General features: G+C 37.7%; 1 protein-coding gene across 1 annotated transcript in view; it reads left to right on the forward strand.

The window, feature by feature from the left end:
* Positions 1 to 851: 851 nt before the first annotated feature.
* The window catches only part of SULF2 (sulfatase 2), a gene marked incomplete at its 3' end in the record, with an annotated part of 58,545 nt that continues 37,575 nt past the window's right edge, over positions 852 to 21,821 (forward strand). The window contains exons 1-4 of the mRNA XM_082292844.1: positions 852 to 1,044; positions 7,169 to 7,408; positions 16,885 to 17,036; positions 20,378 to 20,547. Coding sequence (XP_082148970.1) covers positions 870 to 1,044; positions 7,169 to 7,408; positions 16,885 to 17,036; positions 20,378 to 20,547 — 737 coding nt within the window. The 5' untranslated portion in view covers positions 852 to 869. The remainder of the gene's footprint in view (positions 1,045 to 7,168; positions 7,409 to 16,884; positions 17,037 to 20,377; positions 20,548 to 21,821) is intronic.

Here is a 21,821-nt window from a genome sequence, read left to right on the forward strand (position 1 = left end):
TGTTTTGCAATCTAGTCTATTTTGGGGCATATGCTCCGTTTTGCAATAAAGTCATAGGCAGTGCAAGTCACTTTGATGCATCCATTCCCAAACATTTGAAGTAATGGGCCTTCAAATATGTTCATTATTAATAATGATATTTTTAAAAATATATATAATCTTGGAAGCCAACAGAAATGCTCAAGGATATCGCACTTACATCAAAACTGTAGACTTCAAACAGTATCATACCATAGTTCCAAGATCAGGGCAGGTTTGCTCTCTAATGGCTTTGTAAGATAGATCAGCGTATAACAAATCTTCTGTTTGAGTGTTCTATGACTTTGCAAATATGTTGTTAGCTCAGTAAATTTTGCTACAGTCCTGTTTAAAAATAATGATAGATATGGGGTTTTTCTCTTCAACATTTGCATTTTTGATGTTAACAAAAATGTGATCTGGAAACATCTTGGATCACTAAGGAAGAATTGCTATTTATATGTATGAAAGCAAAAGAATTTGATACGCTGCTAAATCCTTGAACTTGCTGCCAAATCTGAGCTTTGAGTGAAATTTCGTTGTCTACATTGATAACAGCTTATGAATTTAATTTTTCAAGTTTTCTGCTTCTAGCTGGCACTAGAAAAATAAGTGTTTGCTTTGTTGTTGTTTGGGAGTTTGGTTAGTTTTTTTTTCTTAGGAGTTAAGATTATTTCAAGTATATTGCTTTTTACTTCTTTGGAGAGCACCTGGCTGTTCCTTGATGGGTGCAGAGGGGTAAAAATATAGATAAATACTTGTTTCCCTCTCCCTTATAGGAGACCTGCAAAGAAAAAGAAATAGAAGCCATTAAGCCAACTTGTTCAGAGAGAACATTAAATCAGCACAACATGGCACAGCATAGTATTGTCCTTGGATTATTCATGATGACTGTTTTGTCACTGTTGGATGGAAGTTCAGCTTTCCTGTTAAATCAACGTCTGAAGGGAAGATTTCAAAGAGACCGTAGAAACATCCGCCCAAACATCATCCTTGTTCTTACTGATGATCAGGATGTAGAACTTGGTAAGAGCCTAATATAAAGAGAATTTTAGCCAATGGGTATGACACTGCTTTTTCTTGAAGCTAGATTCTTGCATTCAAAATAAGAAATTTTTTCAGTGTGAAAAATGATAGGAAGAACAAGTTTTAACCTGCCTTTATGTAGAACATCCTTTCCATCTGCCTGCAATTCAGGGACAGCAGAAGTTAGTCCCAAAATGTTAACTTTCCTGTTCCTGTGGAAATACGCAATCCATGCCTGTCTGTCTTCATCTAAACACCTAAACTTTGCTTCTGGCAATTGCAAGTATAACCTGGGAAGCTACATGCCAAAACAGTAGGTTTAAATTCATAATTGCACCATGTAACTACCCAAATTCTTTTGTGTACTTGCAGGCATTCATTACATACACAATTTTCATTTTATTTACTAAAATGTTACCTAACACAGTCATACTATTCTTGTAATTGTCCATTTAGATGTGTAGTTCATTACTGACCAAAATGACGCAGAGTGAGAAGGTTCTGCTGAGTTATCAACGCTATGTTAATTTTTGAAGAAAGGAGATGAAGATTAAACACATGCTTTGCCTAATGTTTTGGAATAATGAATTAACTGACAGACTTTGGCTTTTGTTGTTTTACCTGAACAAGCTTGTATTTACCAAATGCTGTCTTTAGTTATGAGAACTGATTAGCACAAACCAGTTAACATTAATAATTTTGCATTAGAATTATGCTCTTAAGTATATATAAAGCCTGGGTCATCTGAAAAATGAGAACTCGTGTATGTGTAGTCTGGTTGGGGGAGTTTTGCCACCAAATTTTTCTGCATTGGATTTCTAGCATGGATAGAAAAATTTGGAAAACGGATCTCACAGAAGAAATGGAACACAAAATTAATCAACTTGTACTTCTCATACACTTACTCATCTTGTTGAGAAGTTAATCACAGCAATGTGGTAGTCTTTTTACAGATGCTTCCTTTGTATCAATGTTACTGTGCGTCCGCAGTATCATAGATGTCACATTCTTCTCTGAGGTGGTAAGACAGCCTGCTATGGAAGTAATGTCATCAAATTAAATCCAGTTCAAATTAGCAGGATCAGAAGATTTTTGTTGTTGCTGTTGTCGTCACCTTTTTTTAATGGTTATCTGGATCACAAGTGAAGCAATTTCAATAATGTATATCCCAAAGAACCTAAGTACTTTACCTTGCAGGGTTGGAAGGTCTTGAAAAATGTATCATCTTCTATTTTATGCTACCCTTTGTGTTTCTGATGCAATTGTCTAAGTCCTTTGGGGAGTATATTTCGCTTCTCTGGTAACTTGATGCTTTCCAGTTTCAAGGATAATGGGCACGTGTCCACGCAGATTAGGATCTGAGGAAAATCCATTTGATGAAGCTGAGAGTTGATACTCATCATTTGCCACTAATGGCTTTGGGAGATCCAATATTTGTTTGAATTAATTTTTATTCTTGTCTGTTGTCTGGTGAGCTGTCCAAGTTAATCAAAATTGCCATTTGTGGTGATTGTGGCTAGTGCATTTAAGAAAGATCAAAACAGGACATGAATTACAAATAAAAGCGAAGGAAAAGTTGGAAGCTATGAAAGCGTAGGGAAGAAAACTGTGGGTAAGATTTCCTCTGTTCCTAAGAATATTCTGTAACTGATGGGTGTTGTAGATTTCATTGTTCTTTTGTAGCTACTTTGGAGGTGAAAGGGAATACAACATAATCTCAAGTGCCTTTAACAGCCTTTCTTTGCCGGTTTGGGCAAATTTGGAAATATATCCTCTGAGAGATGGCAGGTTACAACCACCCCTCCCCCACCAGGTTCGGGATAAAAAAGAATTTTTTTTCTCAAAGGAAAGTGAAAGAGATAAAAACTATTTATTTGACAAACACACTGGAAGAGGATAATAATGCTAAATAATGAAACCTCTTGCTGTAGAGAGAAAACCTGGGAAAATTTCGGAGTCCTTCTCTAGGTAGCCTCTCTCCTCCTCCTCAGAGTTGGGATGGGGTGGGGCCCCCTCCTCCAGGGCCTCCACCTTGGTGGAAAAAGTCCTGATGTGTTCTGATGTTGAAACAGTCCAAAAAAGAAGAAGGGAAAAAAACGAAGTCCCAGGAAAACAAAAGTTCAGCTCTCTGTCTCCTGCCGGAGAAGAAGAAAGCTGAAAGCTGGCTGAAAAGCAAGCAAGCATGGTGCTTCCTCCCGCTCCTGGCGCTGCTGAACGCAGAGAGAGTTTTATCTGTGTCATTGAAAACAAACTCTAAACTGCTTTGAAAGTTCCCTCAGTTTTCTCTCCCTCCCTCTCAAGCTCAAGTGAAAGGCATAGAAAGGCACAAAATTAATTTCTGGGCATAGAACAGTGATGTGGGATGCAACATCATAAAGCCACCCCAAGACACTTTCCTTTATTTATTTAAAGATAGATTTAGCAATGGCCCAGTAGCAGGTGGAGTTTACCAGAAAGACAATGTTATCCTTTCCTGAAAGGAGTACAGCTCTTTTTTTTTTTTTTTTTTTTTTTTTTTTTTTCTGAATTCCCATTACTGTTAATCATGAGTTTTATTTGGGGAACCAAACCTCAGCCTTGTATTGAAAGAAGGAAAATACGGATGAAGGGCTGATGGATCAAGTGCACACTCTCTGGAGAGCATCAAAGGAGAATGAGTGTAAAATGTAGTGGATACAAATGGGAAAAGACAAATGAGAACGCCAAGAACTACTGACACATACATATTTGATAGACTGTCTAATCAAAAGAGTTGTATTGACAGGCATAATATGAAGAAGAGGAATATACTGACAAGGAATAATTAATTAGGAACAAAGATTTTTTTTTTTCCCCCATTAGAGCCATTTAAATCCAAGTTAGTATAATGCTGATGTCCCCTGTGTAGCGGACTCAGCATCTCCAGTTTAGTTGGATTTGCTATGGTTTTAACAAACCAGTTCATTTCATAATCTAGTTGGAGAAAGATCTGATTATTTAGGGGGTATTTCAACCATGTTAGAGAAGTCTGAGTGGGAAGTGATTTGTATGTTTCGAGACCTTCCTCTGAAAAGCTACAAAAATAGCATGGAAGATGATTTTTCTTATCATATGTGGAGATTAGGCTTTAGAGCTTTGTTAAATGTGAGAGGAAGAAAAGGAAATGAAGATGTGAAAAGGGTGTCTAAGGAGTTTCAAATACAATTAAAAGAGAAGTCTTTAGGGGACAGTTAATTAAAATTCTGGGGTTCAGTTTACTGGAAAACACTTCTGAAGTTGTGCTTCAGAGTAGACAAGTCACTTGGTACTTAATACAGGTTCTTCAACAGTTGGAGCTCCCTAAAACATGTAAATTATTCCCTCTGACAACAAAACACAACTAATAGGAAGTCAGTATTATTTCATAAATAATTGGGTTTTTTTTCTCTGTTAATATTAGTCAAAATATCAGTTTTTATCCCTGAGGTGAACAGTGAAGATATGTGAAGCAAAGTTATGGAAAGCACACATTTCCGGTGAAATTTCAACATAGATTTTGCTTAGCGTTGTTCACTGAGTAACTTTAGTACATCAAATTAGTTAAACTTCCATATTTTCACAGTAGTCCAATGGATATTTTCTTAAAATGGCTTAGAAATTTCACTTTTAACTGCTAGATTTTTGTTTATTATCAGTGGTTTTAGATGAGTAACAGAACGTTTTCTGAATTAAGTATTGGCACTTTCAAAGCATGACTGCCACTAGTACATCCACTAGTGAAACCTCAGAAGGTTTTCTAGCTCAAAAGGTGATGCAGTGAGGTTCCAGTTGCTGATTAACACATAAGTAATCTGCCAGAGAATGGATGTGTGTGTATTGGAGGCAAACTGAAGAAAATAAGTTTTGGTTGGCTATTTTAATGCTGTTTAAAATATTTAAAGCTGCCCTATTTAAGATTATACAGAAGAGCATGCTGGATTTTTACCTTCCACTGCTCTGTCACTCTATTAGTTCTCAAACTGGAGAAGCAGATTAGATCATATGTTTTTGTGTTAAAGACTGTTGGTATATAGGGCCTTGTCATTACAGCAGTTTTATTAAAGAAGCTTATTGTCCCCAAGGGGAGTCTTAACATGTACTGTTATTTATGCACAAATGCCTCTGTCATTTAAAGGGGTTGTTAAATTGTATTTCAATATTGGGATGACAAAACGTTCTTTCAGACTGCCTGTTTATGCTTGGGCTAGCTCATAAGACAGCACAGAGGAAACATGACAGTTTTCAGGCTCACATCATGTATAATTAGCTGTTATAATTGTTAACTGCATTATTAGTACCTTTAGGCATTAACACTTAATACACAGCTATTATAGAAACAAAAGAGTAAATCTTGCTTTTTTCAGAAACTCCTTTTTGATAGGTGAAGTTTAGCAAGTTCTAAGGGGACAGTGCAATAACCTGCCTTGGTTCATGTCACAAAGTGATGCGACGTCCTCCGACCCGAGAAATGCACAAACAGATTTGTAATTTTTCTTTTTTTTTTTTTTAATACTCATTCCAAACAAGTGGTCTCAAACTAATACTATGGCAGTTTTTAGGTGAAATGACCTACAGTAGCAATTAACCTTCCTTCATGGTGCCAGAGAGTCAGATTTTGTATGTGGCTTAAGACCATTTTCCCTCTAGGTTTTGATTCCTGGTTATATCAATGTGCTCTGTATCAATCAACTTACTGTTGCAATTTCATAATGAAATCCCTGCATAAAGAGCTTAGAAGAAACCTAAATGCATTATTGACAGAAACAACACAGTTTGTGCCAGATGGTTGCAAGATGCATTGATTAAAGCTGAACGGTTAATCCAACTCAGCCTTGGGTAAGTTAGCCCCAACCCTATTCTAGCATGAGCCCATACCTTCATCTACGTGTTGTCAGTTGGCTTTCTCTGCTCCTAACAAGAAGGAAGGGTTGGTGATGAACAGGTTTAATCTCCTTTGCAAGGTCATGCTGTTGACAGGTACCATGATGAATTCTTTACAAAATTGGAATTCTTCCTAGATCAAGAAAATTTTACCTAACTTGTTCTGATGCAGTTTTAACTATTAGGCACTGATAGAACAGGGAAATTAAATTTCTTGTTTCTCTGATTCTTGGTGTTTCTGGGTTTAAGAAGAGCACTGATATGGATCCAGATTTAGCTAGGTGGATGTCTATGGTAAGGATCCAGTCTTTGACCAAAACCTTGTCTTAAATAAACAGAAAAACCATTTGGCAGCACTGTGGCATTCAGTAATTGTTGTCAAAGACTTTTATTCATGTTACCCCGATTTATTCAAGTCCCTTGCTTATTTGTTTTTAGACAATGGTTATGTAATACATAGTGTTACCTGCCCTGAGTAGTCATCTAAAAATCTGATTCTGCAGAATCAAGCCTAAGAAGATGTAGATACGAAGTCTGTTAGCAGAATGGATGAAGCAGATAGCTAGAACTCACTGAACTCGTTATGGAAATTATTATGGGAGCTTTTTGTTGTCTTTGGTTCAGTGACAATTACAGAAATCAATACCTCCTAATACCTCACATTAGGGAATAGAATAATTTATCTAGAGAACAACTCTAGCAGACCCTTCTTGAGCAGTAGTTTGGACTAAATAGTCTTCCAAACGAAATGATTCTGTGGTTACAGCCCTCAGCCTTTTGCATAAAGCTGGCACAAAAGGTAGCGTATCAGGTTTCTTGTGAAACCAAAGATTAGATAACACTTAAAGAGCATGCAAGCTTTGGTCAGGGTTTCTGCATAAAGTGCTTTTCACCCTCAGTACTAGGGTGAACAGTATTAGCAGCTCCAGAAAGGCTGTGGAGATGGTGCAGATAGTTACAGTTGTAAATCTTGAATTTAGAGAGAGAGAAATGAAAGAAGCATTATGATCTATGTTAACATGGTTGAGTCAAATCTTTACTTGGTACTTCAGTATTTAGTCCTTACTGAAACAGTGGGAGAACTTCACTGAGGCAGGAGTAACCTCTCTGGATTTGGGTTCAGTCAGAGATAACAATGCCCTTTCTACTTGTGCTTCCTTCTGGTTTCTAATGTAACGTCCGAGCTTTTACATAGCTCTTGTGACTGAAACAAGAAAATAATTCTGAAATGTTTTTCCTCTTACAGGTTCTATGCAAGTGATGAATAAAACAAGACGTATCATGGAACATGGAGGTGCTCATTTCATCAATGCCTTTGTGACGACGCCCATGTGCTGCCCATCTCGCTCCTCTATTCTTACGGGGAAGTATGTCCACAACCACAACACTTACACTAACAATGAGAACTGTTCTTCTCCATCCTGGCAGGCTCAGCATGAAATACGCACGTTTGCAGTGTACCTCAACAATACAGGGTACAGGACAGGTAAGGCTGGGTCCATCTGAAAGCTTCCTTAGACTTACTAGTACAGAGACTATCGTATATAATATTTTAATTCTAATTTCTTCTTTACTGCAGCAGTGTGTAATGCCAGAGCTTAAGTCTTCCATGTTGGTTTAGCTTCCTTGCACTTTTACTTGAGGAAATTTTTATTTACAAATGAACAGTCAACAAAAAACCCAAGACTTTTGTTTTTCAGAAGGTGGGAATAAAATACTGTTCATGCTTGAACTGAAGGTCTAGCAAACGTAGAATATGGCCTACAATTACCTGAAGTGTGCAGAACAACCAAGAAAAATGCTATGAAAAGGAATTAGTGTTCTGACTTTTTTCATAAAACTGATATATTAAGCAAATTAAGAATGAAAGGGAAGGGACTGCTCCTTTTGTGCTTTGGGACAGTCAGCTGGTGTGATTTCTCTGGACAATCAATTCCCGGAAAGGTGTTTAGGATAAATAATGACTGAGGAATAATTGGCGAGATGAAATGCACTCCTGAGAAACAAATTATCCTCTTTTCATGCAGTGCTCCTCAGGAACAAATATCCTGTAGAAAGGATTTCAGAAAACATATAGCATATGTTTCACACCTAATTTCTTCTTGCTTCCCCCTGACATCAGATTCAGGTCCTTGCCTGTGACAGTGGTTTTGTTACATTTCTTGCCTTTTGTCATGATGAGAAATGAGCATAAAACTGGTTCTTTTTGTGATATTTATAGTGTATATGTACTGCAGTATTGTATTATACTCATTAGTAATAGTATGTGGTTTTTTTCCTTGAATTCATAGTTATTTGATGCTTCCAGAAACTAATATAAGCCTTGAATAGTAATTGTAACAAGATCATTATTTTCTTTCTGACTATTCAAGTGAGTTTTATGTGTTATTTCTTCTAAGTTTCAGTCTTAAGTAAGGGATTTCCTTGTTTTGTTTTTCTAAAATGAAGATCTGAATTAATTTGGAAAGAGCTAAACTAGGGGAAGTGCACATATCTTATTAATTGCTTGCTGTGTCCCTCCGTTTATCATTCCTGGCACCAATACCAATGAGCATATGAGTACAAACCAAGGTTAATGTTTTATTCTTCATAGATTATTTGGTTTGTGTTTACTGAGCTTTGTCTGTTGTAATAATTTTTATATTTAGTGGTTGTATTTCAAGAACCTGCAATTTTTACCAACTTGAGTAGCTATTGCAAGGTGTTCATATGTCTTTTTTTTTTTTTACATTAACTTAATGTTTAAATTTAGACCCAAGATCTTAGTCAATCTATATTACATATTCAGTCTACCTCTCTTAATGTGGAAACTAAATTTATTGGAACACATAGAAATAGGGCTTTTACAAGTACAAAGTGATCGTAAGGTGAAAATGAGATCCTCATTCATGTAGTTAAATGTGACATGTTGTTATACAAATTTAAATGGAATTTGCTGTAATTGGAGGCTGGCATTCATTTCTGTTCTCCAGTTAAAGTCTGGAGTTATCCACTATGAAGGATGTCAGCAGTAATAAGGTATTTTTTATCTTTTTTCCCCCCCGCAAAGATATTAGCGTTACCTGCTTCAGAAACAGCAGGAGATTGTATTTGAGAACCTTGTATATACTCAGTTTCTCAAGTTTCAAAAGAAACTTGCTAAGAAGAATACTTTGAAGATTATGAATAAAGTTTCTCTGAAATGGAGAGACCTCCTTGAACATGACTACAGTGAACAAAGGAAGATGTGGAAAGCATAGGAATTAATTTGTTGGGTTTTATTTTTTATTTTTGAAGTCCTTTGTAGTACTGGTTTGCTCTGCAAACATACAGTTTAGTTTCTTAATTCCTTGGTTTTGGTGTGGTTTGTTTGTTCGTTGGTTTTGGGGTTTTTTTGTTTGGTCGGTTTTGGATTTTTTAAGGAGTAGAAAAAGAGGCAATGAGGAGTAAAGCTTTTTGAGGCATGCTTTTGTATTTCAGTTGACAACCTTGGAATGAGAAAGCTTTTTAATTGATTCATAACCCAGGCCTTCTCCCTGTGTTTTTTCTCTTCTTTTTTCTCTTTTGTGTTATCTTGAAGGCAGAAATTGTACTCTCCTACCCCACTTCATAGCTTCCATCTGTTTTTCTTTCCTGCTGCTGGTTTCACATCTCCTTTGCCTCTTCTCTATCCATTGTGATTTCCCTGTGTTTTGTTTTGTTGCAAAAGATGATTCTTCTGGGGATCAGTCTTTCTGCACTGTAGTGTGTTCTCTGGGGTAGTGGCATTTGTGGCTGGGATCTATAGAGACTTGTGCAGCTGCTGACACCTTTGGGAATGTGCTAGTCGCATGCAGGCAGGAGAGAGCAGTGTGGTGCAGGTTTTTCTGGCACAAGTTGCAAGTGAAAAATAGATGGAAAAGGTATGTCTTTCCCCCAGTTGTTTCTTCGGTTTCAGCCTTGGTTGTCAGTTTTACATTTTTTAACTTTGGCACGTTGAAAACCTTGACCAACTTTGTTAGGCACTGTACTTGGAAGAATAGAGGGGCTGAGCTCAAGGGAAGTTCAGTCTTTGGCTGTAACAGCCAGGATTTTGACTGTCATCCATAGGCTTGCTGTCACTTTATGTCCATCAATTAAATATCATGGTGTAGTGGTTTGGTCTAAAATACTCATTACTGTTTATCTTCTGTGAGATAAGAATTAGGAGAAATGCAAAGCAGGCATCAAACTTGAAAGAATATAAAGAAGTTTATTAACAGACCTAAAAGAAGGGAAAAAAAAAAATTATACCACCTTCAGAACTCTCCTCCTCCCCCCACCTTCCTCCCTTCTCCCACTGACAATGTGAAAAGACAACCCTTAAGATGTTCAGTCTGTTTACCACTTCCATAATAACCTTGTTCAGTCCATTTAGAAAGAGAAGTCTCTCCTTGCTCATGCTATGAAAACATTATCACAACGAGACAGCCGCCCACTTCCAAATATTGTTCAGTCCATTTAGGAAGAGGAGTCTCTCTGCTCACATGTGAGTCCTTTCCCCCGACTTGCAGCTTGTTCAAGGTCACACACAGATAGCAATTGGTTTTCCCGTGTTCGAGGGTGCACTCTTGAAGTGTTTTGGGGTACAATTTTAAGGTTGAGCCATTCAGAAACAAAAACAGAGGCCCTTCTCCTTCCCTGGGAGCAAAGGGTCTTCCTCATCTTCATCGTTAGGACCATCTCTGGGAGCATCTCTAGGGACTGAGGTTTTCTCCTTTCCCGTTTGGAGCAAAAGTCCTCATCTGGTCCATCTCTCCCTGTCCAAACTTCTCATGAAATTACAGCTGCGTCAGCATCTGCCTATCTCGGCGCAGGTGCTTTTGCTCACGAGTTGAACACTCCACCCCCCCGTATCTTCATGAAATTACAACAGGATACTCTGATATATCATAGCTTCACAACAGAATTTCAGCTTTAAGCATCTCCTCTCTCTCTCTTCCCTCAGGTTTTCAGCTCTTCACAGCAGTAAAAGGGTTAATCTCACCTTGGCCTTGCAGCTTTGCAGCTGGAATGTTGAATTTTCCTTATCGCAGTGGAGAGGGGGGAGAGCCGAGCCGCTCCGGCTGCCCACGGCAAGGCAGTGGGGGGGGTTCCATGGCTGGAACAGGTCCATGGCTCCAGGATGGCCGGGCCTGCTGGCCCCCACACAGGGCCTGCAGCCACCTGTGCCAGCGCCAGAAACGAGAGAGAGCTTGGAGGGGAGTTTGCCTATTCTTAAATGTGGATCACAGAGGTGTTCACAACTTTAAGTGGCTTAAAGAATTGTCCATATTCAAACTGGCCAGCTGATAGGTTCTATCAGTTCCCAGAGGAAACTGTAAGCACCCCTTAGCAAGGACATCCCTTCTGGGACTATGCTTGCTGACCTATGACACATGGGAATACAGAGGGTGGGTTTTCCTTCTACAAGGGAAGCCATTGAGGCAATAGGCATTACAAGTATGTTGTGTTCTGCATTAACATGTCTCACAGTTTAAAAACTGCCAGTGTCCTGAATAGCAACATGTGTTCTTGTTATGTAGCCACTATACCTTCCCACGAGTTCCCAATCTCAGTATATTCTCCTATAGCATAAAGTGGGAAATTGGGCAAGGAGGACAGTTTATGTAAGTAAACCAATTCAGTTGATGAATCAATCTTCAGAAAGTCACTAAGCTACATCTGAATCATGACTAACTTAAAATAGTGGATGCTGGTACTTCAGCTTAGAGTAGGACATTACTAGAATGGAAAAGAAACAAAGAGATCCTGTGACAAGCATTTCTGAATGGCAGTTCTCTGCCAAGTGTTCCTGGTAAATATTTATAGAAAAAAGGATCTGTTTTCTATGAACATATGCATCTCTTTCTCTGAGAAGGGTTTTAAAATGCACAATGCATTGTTGTATACTTTGGTCCTGCAGCAACAAATACCAAGATGTTATATTGAAATACAGGTTTAAACTTTCTTTTGACATTACTGAATGAGAAAAGCTTCTCTTTTCCGCTTGTCCAGCTGGCTGAATGATGAGGTCTTAAATTGATGACTGATTCTAAGGTATTTTGTCAGCTTTCTCTGCAGTCAGGAAATGAAAAGACATGTTTTATCTTAAGAAATTCAAAAGAACTAGGGATGGTAGGTCAATTGCAGCCTGGCAGAAGGACGCTTTTGCTTCAGTGATTCTTCTGAGAGAGTTCCGTTAATTTATGTTAGGGCTGAGTGTGGCTCAGTATGCACCAAATGCAGTACACATTTTGACTAACTTACCTTCCTTGTTCCTGTTGAGCAGTACCCTATAGTACAGCTACCCCAATTCAGTTAAATGAACGTATTAACAAAGGCAAAAGCTGCTGCTTCTATGGTGATGTGTGGGTATCTCTTTGTGGTGGTAAGTCTGTACTTGAATTATACAAAGAATTAATAAAATGCCATTTTGAACCAATTGTGTATTTTGAACCTAGAGAAAAGTGGGTTTGGGAGGTCCAACTCTGCCATTATGAAATATTTATTTGGAATAAAAGTAATAATCATTCTTAGCGTTTTCATGAGGCTTTACAATAATCAACTAATGAATTAATTAAAATTCAGTGACAGCTTTCCATTTCCTTCCATTAATATTAGAGTAAGAGATACAGTGGCTGACTCCATTCAAGTAATTATTTTGTACTTCACTGTCTGAGCTTTTGCTATTTTAAAGTGATTTTAACGTTAAATTGTGAGAAGGAGAAGAAAGGCTATTGGTGAATAGCCTTTGAGGTTCATTCCTCCTTTAATAAACATGTGACCAGTTTTTAATATCTAGATACAGGTCAGGAATAAGACTCTTAGATAACTGTTCCCTCCTGTAGAATTTGCTCTATGCAATAGTTGCTGCTTGCTATTTTTTCTTACAGAAATACTTAAAAACTTAAGTTGATCTTTGTGTATAATAGCTTGATGAGGAATAATGAGTGACCTAAAAACTCAAAGCATAGATAGAAGTAGAAACAGAATTGTGAAGTACTTTCTACAAGGTCCCATGCAGATGAAAACCAACACGAAGAAGAGATGCAAGTTTTCATCCACCCTCCAGTGTCCTAGCCACTATGCCACACTGCACTCTGTCATGTTATCTGCATGTAATGAAAACAGATTATCCAGATCAGAGTAACAACCTATTTGCAGAACAGATGGCTTTTGCAGTCGATGAAGGACTGCAGGCCGTTGTTAAAAATAATAACCAAGTGATTTAAAAGTCAGACTTAATTTTTAGAAGTGATTTGCTTGACTAGGAACTGAAGTGTTGGATACCTCCAGGACATTTTGGTAACTTACAAAACTGGGTAGCAGGTTTCTGAATTATTTTTCTAGAAGGTAAATTAGTTTCCATAGGTCCTCTGCTCTCTATATAGAAATATTACTGTCTTAGCAAGGGCTGTCATCCATTAGATAGTTTGAGACTATCGGGCTTGAAATTGATGTGAAAGAAAGATTCTGCAGAGTGTCTATATCGTGATAGCTGTTATTGCAAAAGGAAACCAAGGATCTACGATGAGTCCTCATGTATAGCCCAGATCTACTGACTCAGTCCATCTTACTACTTCTTCTGATAGGCTTGGTTCATGGTGGTGAGTTAGTAAGATGGTCTTTCAAAATCATCAAGCTTATTTTACTAACGTAATGTACTCAGAACAATTTTTCCTAAGTTGTTTTTCCTGTATGTTTAAGGTGTGAGTGTTCTGTATCGCCCACATGGTTATATACCTGTCCTCCACAGCAGTGATACACAATTGAGTAGGCACTGGAAGAATTTAGTGATATGGGAGTTCAAATAAGCTGTATGCCTTAATGAAGTGCATAAGAGAACAGTAATGTTTCCAGAGACTTGCCAGTGCCTACAGCATAAAATTTGCAGATAGATTCTAATTCCATTTCTGAAAGTTGAATTTCTATTTCTTTGAATTTAAGCAAGCTCGTGTCTTTTTTGTATGCTTTGGTAGCAAAAGTACTGCCTGAGACCTTTGTCTTGTCTTCCAAGTTAGAGACAATAGCACTTTGCACACAGGCAGGGGCCTGTGTGTTATGTGTGGGAGGACTAGGTACATTTTTGAGATGGAGGCATTTCAGAACTGTAAGAGGTTATTGGTTGATTACAAAAAAAGTGTCAAATATATTTTTTTGTCAAAAGTAAAAGGTAAATGTACAGACAATAAACGACTGTAAAATCTAGATGACTTTTTATTCAGTGTATATCTTGTTGAAAGGAAGTCTGTGATTATACTGAACTGTGGTTGGACTTTTCACCTAATTGGATTCAGTAAGACTTTATTATTTTTATTCATGAACTAATGCTTTTAGTAGGTTTCTTCCTGGTTTATTGGTAGATGGGAAAACACCCAACTTTGTTAAAATGCAGCAAATAATTATTCTTGTGCGGAATATCCTAATAGCTCCCTGAAACTTGGCAACCGGGTTTTCTTCAGATCCTATAAACAAAATGGCTCTAAATGAAATTCTTTCAGGGGTCGCCCAAACAGCATAGTGCAGACTTTGGTATTTTAGTAAAGATTCAGCATTAAGCTGGGTAAACTTTTGCTTAGAGTAAAAAAGCATTTTAAAAGTTATTTTAAAAAGTCTGACAATCTACTGTTGAGGAGGTTTTTGAGTTTTACATGTGGAAGAGGAAGAAATCTTGCATGTGGAAAGGGGAGGATAAATCTAAATGTTAAGATTCTTCTGTGCTCATGGTGTATAAAAGGGGGGGCGTGATGCCCATGGTAAATTTTTATTAAAATGTCTCGCTATTGTGGTTTTGACATTAGGAAACGTTTTATGGAAAATCTGAATTGTCAGGATTGGCTGCCAAGGTGTATGAGCAGACTGAGGAGCGCTAGTGAGGTGTGTCGTAAAGGAGCGTTCTCAGCCAAGGCACCAGCAAGCACTCCTACTGCCCCTTCTGCTGCCTGGTGTAGGAAATCATGCTGTTATGATACACCAAGACATCATGTCCTGAATTGTAATAAAGATTGGTGACATAAAGATTACCATTTCTACATTTTTTTTCCTTGTAACTTTCAAAGGGTGCCTGAGAGGGATGTTCAGAAAGATATTTGTGCCTTACAGTTCTAGTTGGGTTTAAAGTTTTGTAAGCTGTCCTAGGCATCAGTGAAAAGGACCTTTGGTCCCAATTCCATTGGAAATTTGCTTATCTGAGAAGGACAAGCAACACTTGGCTCACCATCAGCATTCTTTGGTTTGATTCCTTGTTGACCATTTCGAGGTATTTAGTTTGAGTACTTTTGTTTTATTTGGCTTCATCTGCTCCCCTCCCACCAATTCCCCTGTAAATAGATCTTGGCACTGATCCTTGGCAACCACTGAGGAATGTGCAATGCAAATTCAGGAAGAAGAACAAAGGTGTCACAAAGATTACCGTGCTTTGCCTTTGTCCTGCTAGATATCAGACTAGTCCCCTGCGAGATGGTGGATGGAGCATGTGATAGCACACTGCACTATCAGTGTGCTGCAAGGTAGAGAAAAATTGGCCATCAGTGCACAGTAGACTAAAATGTGTGTGTGAATACACACCTGTGTTTCTCCTCTTAATCTACCTGGTGAAGTACTTCAATGGATTCATCATTTCAAGGACTGTTGCAGACATACAAGAGACAAGAAACAGTAAGAGGTACTCAGAACCCAGTCTTCCTTAGCATCTTGAAACTGATGTTACTAAAGGGATCTGGTAACAAAATGTAGTCTTAAGCCCCTCTTTGCATCCTTGAAAATACTCTAAGATTGAGGGACTCACTGTATGTTTTATACAACTCATTAGATTTCCTGCAGTTACTAAGGTAATAATACTAATGCCACATCTTCTAACCCTTACAGTAGTGTCATATTTTCAGTTGTCACAAAAGTTGCTGACTGGGACCGTTTTGTTGACTATTTTGAAGGTGGCTTCAGCACTTAGGAGTTACTGATTTTTGGAAAGCTTGGTCAGTTATTTTGATACCTAAAAAGAACTGGTATCTCTTGAAAACATCTTACCCATGGAACCAAACTTAATACTGAATTACAGGATTTTATCTTGGAACTCCCTTATTTCTGCAGTAAACCCATTAACTTCACGAGGTTTATTCCACTGTATATTGTCAGTCTAAGAGTATATTTGGCCATGATGTGAAGGCAAAATGTAGTTGACCTTTGGGCTAACTGGTTGTTCCATGCAATGCCAAGAGTACTTTCTCATCTGCTTTCCTCTGATTGTCTCTCAGGGGACAAAAAGTACTGAAAGTAATTTTTGCTAGATATACCTCAGAAAAAAGGACAGAAGTGTTCCCTCGCTCCCCCCACTCCATCCCTATACTAAGGGATTGGGCAATTGTACCTAATTGTTCAGCTTTGAGCTGGGGAAAACTGATACCAGATACAGAAGTAAAAGATTTTAAAGAGGTAAACAAATCTTTAGGAGTAATTAAGACTCATGCTCAAAACCCAAGTTAATATCTGGAAAATTGTCTGTTGAAATAGGTCAGAAAAACAATGTTCTAAATAAATTTTTTAAGTACTTTATGCACAGCATTCATGTTTAAATGTAGAGTGTTAATATCTTAAAACATGAGTTTTAATTTCACACTCTTAGTGGGAAGTTCAGTTTCATGGGGCACTAATAGGTGGATGGATGCAGCTCAGCAGCGTGAAGGATAAGAAGAGTCTAGGAGGAAGAACGTGTGGTCTGATTCCAAGTATATCAGGCACTGAAAAAGAAAATATAATGGTAATCGTGGTCCAGTTTCTCATATACATAGGTTGTAAATCAAAATATCTACATTATAGAGATACAAATTAAAAAAACAGAGGCAATCTTAAAACTCAGAACTTACCTTAAATCTATTGTAATGGAGAGGACAAAATTATTTTAAGAAAAAACAGAAAGAAAAGAATCTCTTTAACTATGGTGTTTCTGTTATGCCTTCTTACTACGCTTCTGTTTTCTACCCCTAGCTTTCTTTGGAAAGTACCTTAATGAATACAATGGCTCCTATGTGCCTCCTGGTTGGAAAGAATGGGTTGGATTACTTAAAAATTCTCGATTTTACAACTACACACTCTGTAGAAACGGAGTGAAGGAGAAGCATGGATATGACTACTCCAGGGTAGGTCCTGTTGATTTATTTCTATTTACATTTAGACATGACCATAAGAAAGCTGTACTTTATGGTTTCAGTCTCTTTTTATACTTGAAAGCCGGTACGTGTAACATTATCTACAACTGGTAACAGTAGTGTTTGGGCATGGTTACCTTCCATTCTGGGAGGGTCATGTTACTGAAAACATTACTACCAGCAGTGGAAACAAGTAAAATATTCTGAGACTGTATTAGATACTACAAGCTGAAGATGTGAAAGTAGACTTAAATGCTGTGTGTTAGCTATTTCTGTGCTTTGTATGTAATTATTGTGTCAGCGGAGTTACACAAGCATTAATGAGATAAGAATCCGTTTCCCTCCAGCTAGACCAATCCTTTTAGTATAAGCAACTTGTTTCACAGCCACAATATTATGGAGTGTTCACAGAATCTTGGTACAATTTATGATAATTTTGAATGAGTGGAGGATTTAAATATTATGTTTGTATTTCTGTGCATACAGATGCATATGTTTCTTAATATCCTTTCAAGGATGTTATATCCTGACCAAACTTACAAAAATGCTTGATAGTCATTGTCAAACACAGTATTATTTTTTTCCTCATCTAACATGTTACAGCTCAATACCTGCTTGCAGTCAGGGATATGTTTATTTCAGCTAAGTGTTCCTTTCCGAAGGAACCAGCTTTAGTGAAGTCCTAAAGTGGGCAGAAGTGACTCTGAAGTAGGATGGTAACTAAATCTATCCAAAAACTGCTCTAGTTTTAGTGTATCACTAAGGAAATTGACTCATTCTGAAGTGATTTGTAATGTATATTTGTTTAACAGATGTTTTGTTCGCTTTCTCTATCTGATGGCAAATCCTGCCTTCCTATTTGTGTTTCATTAGCAGAGTGTTCACAGCCAGTTTTTCCTTTAAAAGGTTGGTGTCTGTGGTTTCCTCTCTGTGATTTCCATTTTCCTTTGCCCTATTTGCCTTTTATAATTGAATGTACTTTGTGCTGAGAGATAAAACTTCACAGTCGTCTAGGGCTGCCTTTTCCATCATCAGCTGCTAAAGGGAAAGTGCAAACTAGTGTACAGAATTATTTGTCTTCTGTTTTCCTTCTGATCTATGAAGAATGACAGAGCTAATCTTTACAGCCGTGTACTAAAATGTTATGATGGAAATATATCTTCTGTGGAACAGTGTCAGTCAAGTGATTTCATAGGCACTGTTCTCCATCTCCATTGTACCAAGGAGCCAACAGGGAGCTTTATGTTCCAATATATTCAACTGTTTGTGTATGCCAGACTTGAAAATGTTAAGGTTTTCACTTGTTTTAGTTTTTCTTACTGATTTTGGTAATAAATAAATCAAAAAATAAGGCTGATGAAAAGACAGACTTTTTATAATCTTCATATTCTTGCATAATAAACAGCTACAGTAATAAACAGATGATAGTGTGCAGAGCAACAGCACTGGTTGATGTTAACACTGGAGTTCAAATGAGCAAACAGAAGCCGAATTGGAAGACTGTTTCTCTTTCTTTTCTGCCATTCTTGTTGCTGAAAATGTGATTTTCCAGCAATGAGCAATATAATCAGACTATTTTTTAGTCCTGTCTGTTTAACCAGCTGATGTTAATTATGTGCCAGTGGAAAACTAGGAAAAAAAACCAAAACAACAGTTCATTTTGTCCTCTAAAGTAACTGCTAAGCTTCTCTGAAAATTAAATTCTTTCAGATTTTCTGACAAAATATATTCTACTTTGATTTTTCTTTTTCAATTTCTGCCAACATCTTTTAGATGAATTTTAATTTCATACAACTACAACCTCTATAATGTGGACCTTTAAAAAAAACCCAAAAGAAATCAGTTCAGTGAAATGTTTCTGTTTGGTCTTTTGGCCTGGTAAATGCTGGGTTTGTAGTGATTTTCACTTTGAGCATGTGGAAACCTGTCTCTTTAAGATGAAATTGGAAAACTCTACTCTTCTAATGGCTAAATCAAAGAGGAGTTACAGGCTTAAAGTGATTGACCGGCTTAAAGAAGCAGCACAATGAAGATAAACAGCAGTGCATTTTTGAGATCACTTCAGTATTCTCTCTCAGCTATGAATATCGTCTCAGGCATTGAAAGCATGTTCAGAAGTCAGTTTTGCTTTGGTACATTTTCCCTTCCCCTGCCTACTTTTATGAGTGGAAGTCCTTCATTTAATGCCTATTTAGAGTGAAAATACCGTCCCAGGAACAGTCATAATCATGGCAGTTTTGTAACAGTCATGCCTTGTGTTGGGACCAGAGTGTAAAATTATAAATGGAGACTTTGCCAGCCTTGTTCTGGGATAGACAAGAAATAACTTGGGGGAAGTAAATATAGTCTGTGGAAAAGGCTTCCTTTGAATGAAAGGAAGGTGACTTTTCAGACCAAGGATGCTGACAGAGGTGAAAAGGAGCAAGTGTCTTAACCATGGGCAGAAAGCTGTACTCAAAAGGAGATGCAATCCAGTCTATACCACACCTTGTACTTGTTGGCTTGACCATATGTTACATCTGATTTTACATTCTGCTGTGACATGACAGTTATTTTGGGTTTTTTTAAGGTGTAGTTTCATATCCTACTAATGTTTGATGGATATTTAGACTTGTAGTGTTCCTGTGAAGCACCTAAGGGAGAGCATGGCTTGTCATTAAAAATCCTGTCTTCAATCCCTATAGCTCTTGCAGATATCATAAGAACGATAATGACACTTCTTAGAAAGTATAGAGATAGTCCAACTCTTCTACAGGAAGATTTCTAAATTCTCAACAATATGTGCAATAGAGCTACATCTCTATCAGATTGTCACTGTATTTTTGAATGAAGTCTTTCGTTCAATTAGCCCACCATCTTCTCGTGTTAGTGACTTCTGGTTCAGAAGAAGGTTAAGAAAAAAGAATATTGAGCCATTTGGTTTTTCAAAGTATTTTTGTGATGTAAGGTTGGACTATACACCTTAGAAGATACCGACACTGATAATTTTTTTTCATTCATACCTGGTCATTGTATTTAGCATTGTGTTTTTCATAATGTAGTTATCCACTTTAGGAAGAAAGAGTACTATTTGATCTTCTTTAGTGTCATTCATTTCTGAGAAAAAGCTAGAAGCTGTTGGTTTTTGTTTTTCTAGGCACTGAAGAAAGAATTATTTGATTTTAGTTTTTTGAGATTTTAACATCTGTAACTTACTTCTTCCTCCTACCTTTGTTAGTGAAGTAGCTTCTTTTTTCCTATTTCTTATGGTACCTCAGACCTCTCCTTCCTATTACCTCCCAGTTTGAAATTCCTTTTCAAGTGTCTCATTATACTTTTGCTTCTACTTGCAGGATTATCTGACTGATCTGATTACCAATGACAGTATTACCTTCTTTAGAATATCAAAGAAGATGTATCCTCACAGGCCAGTACTGATGGTTATAAGCCATGCTGCTCCTCATGGCCCTGAAGATTCAGCCCCTCAGTACTCACAGCTCTTTCCTAATGCCTCACAACACATGTAAGGAAAAAACAAAACCTTTGATTGATTTTCAGGTTCTGGAGTATGGAAGTTCTGGGTACCTCTGGGTGAACAATGTTTTCTTTATAGTACTCTTGGCATAACTTGTCACAAATATTTAAGAGGAGTTTTCAGTGGCCTAGGTTTAAGAGTAAATGTAAAAATGCAGAATGTGTACATACAGTGAAGGAATGATACAAATTAGTTCTCTACTTTCCATTTTTCCCCTTGTTCCCAAATTCCAGGGAATCTCAGTGACAGATAAATCTCTCAATGATAAAGGGTTGCAGGCAGTTCTTACTGTTTGGTTGTCATGTGGATATTGTAAGGAAGGATCAGAATGCAGGTGGAACACTTACAAATTGCCCTAAAGCAATAAGCAATACCCTGAGCAAAGTCTTTGCCTAGTCCCCAAACCAGAAGGCAGTACACTGTGTGGTATGACTCCACACGTTTCCTTGTGGCAGCAGTGGCGAAGACTGTAAGTGGATTCTGTGGAAAAGAAAAGCCAAGTGAAAGTGGGATGGTAGTGCTTGACATTGGTTGATGTACACACTACATCATGTGACGTTGCTAGTAATAGCTAAAAGACAGTGGTATGGGTTTTAGTCTGGGTGCTGCTTTGCCTTGGAGCTCTGGTATGTACTTCTGTGGCTAATTTATGCTGCTGTTCTCTTGATTCTCTACCATATTCTGGCTGGTATGACCATTCTGCCCTATACTGCAGACTCTCTCCATCTCATTCTGTAGAGCTCCTCTCTGTGAGCATCTTCAGTCTTGTCTTGTTTGAAAATTATTCACAGAGAAAATCCCTCAGCTGCATGGTTTTCCTTTATTGCTGCCTATATTGTGAGCTGTAGAGAATGTGGCAGCTGGGCAGTTTTAGCGGTGATCAGAATTCACTTCAATAGAGGGTACATTTTACCATCCATCTTTTTCAAGGTCAAATTCAGTCTGTCTGGGGCTTCCCTTCTGGATACATTCGAAGAAGTTGTTTCAGCTAGCTTCTAGGAATGTTACTTTTTTGTATTTTTCCCATAAGACAGACAAATCTGTTAAGGATTAAAGTGTTACATTTGTAGTAATCAAAGAAAATTGTGGGCTTTAGTTGGACTAAATAGTGGGAGGTTTCAAATCAGCCAGGGAATTACAAAGTAAGCTGAAAAGGAGTTAGCGAAGCATTTTTGATTCATTCTGAGCATCACATAGCAACAGTTTCCGTAACGGTCAGCATTTTCAGAGAAGCAATGTCATTATTTCAACCACAATAACAT

Source organism: Coloeus monedula (assembly GCF_965178545.1).
Source record: "Coloeus monedula genome assembly, chromosome: 17".
NCBI classification, from domain to species: Eukaryota; Metazoa; Chordata; class Aves; order Passeriformes; family Corvidae; genus Coloeus; species Coloeus monedula.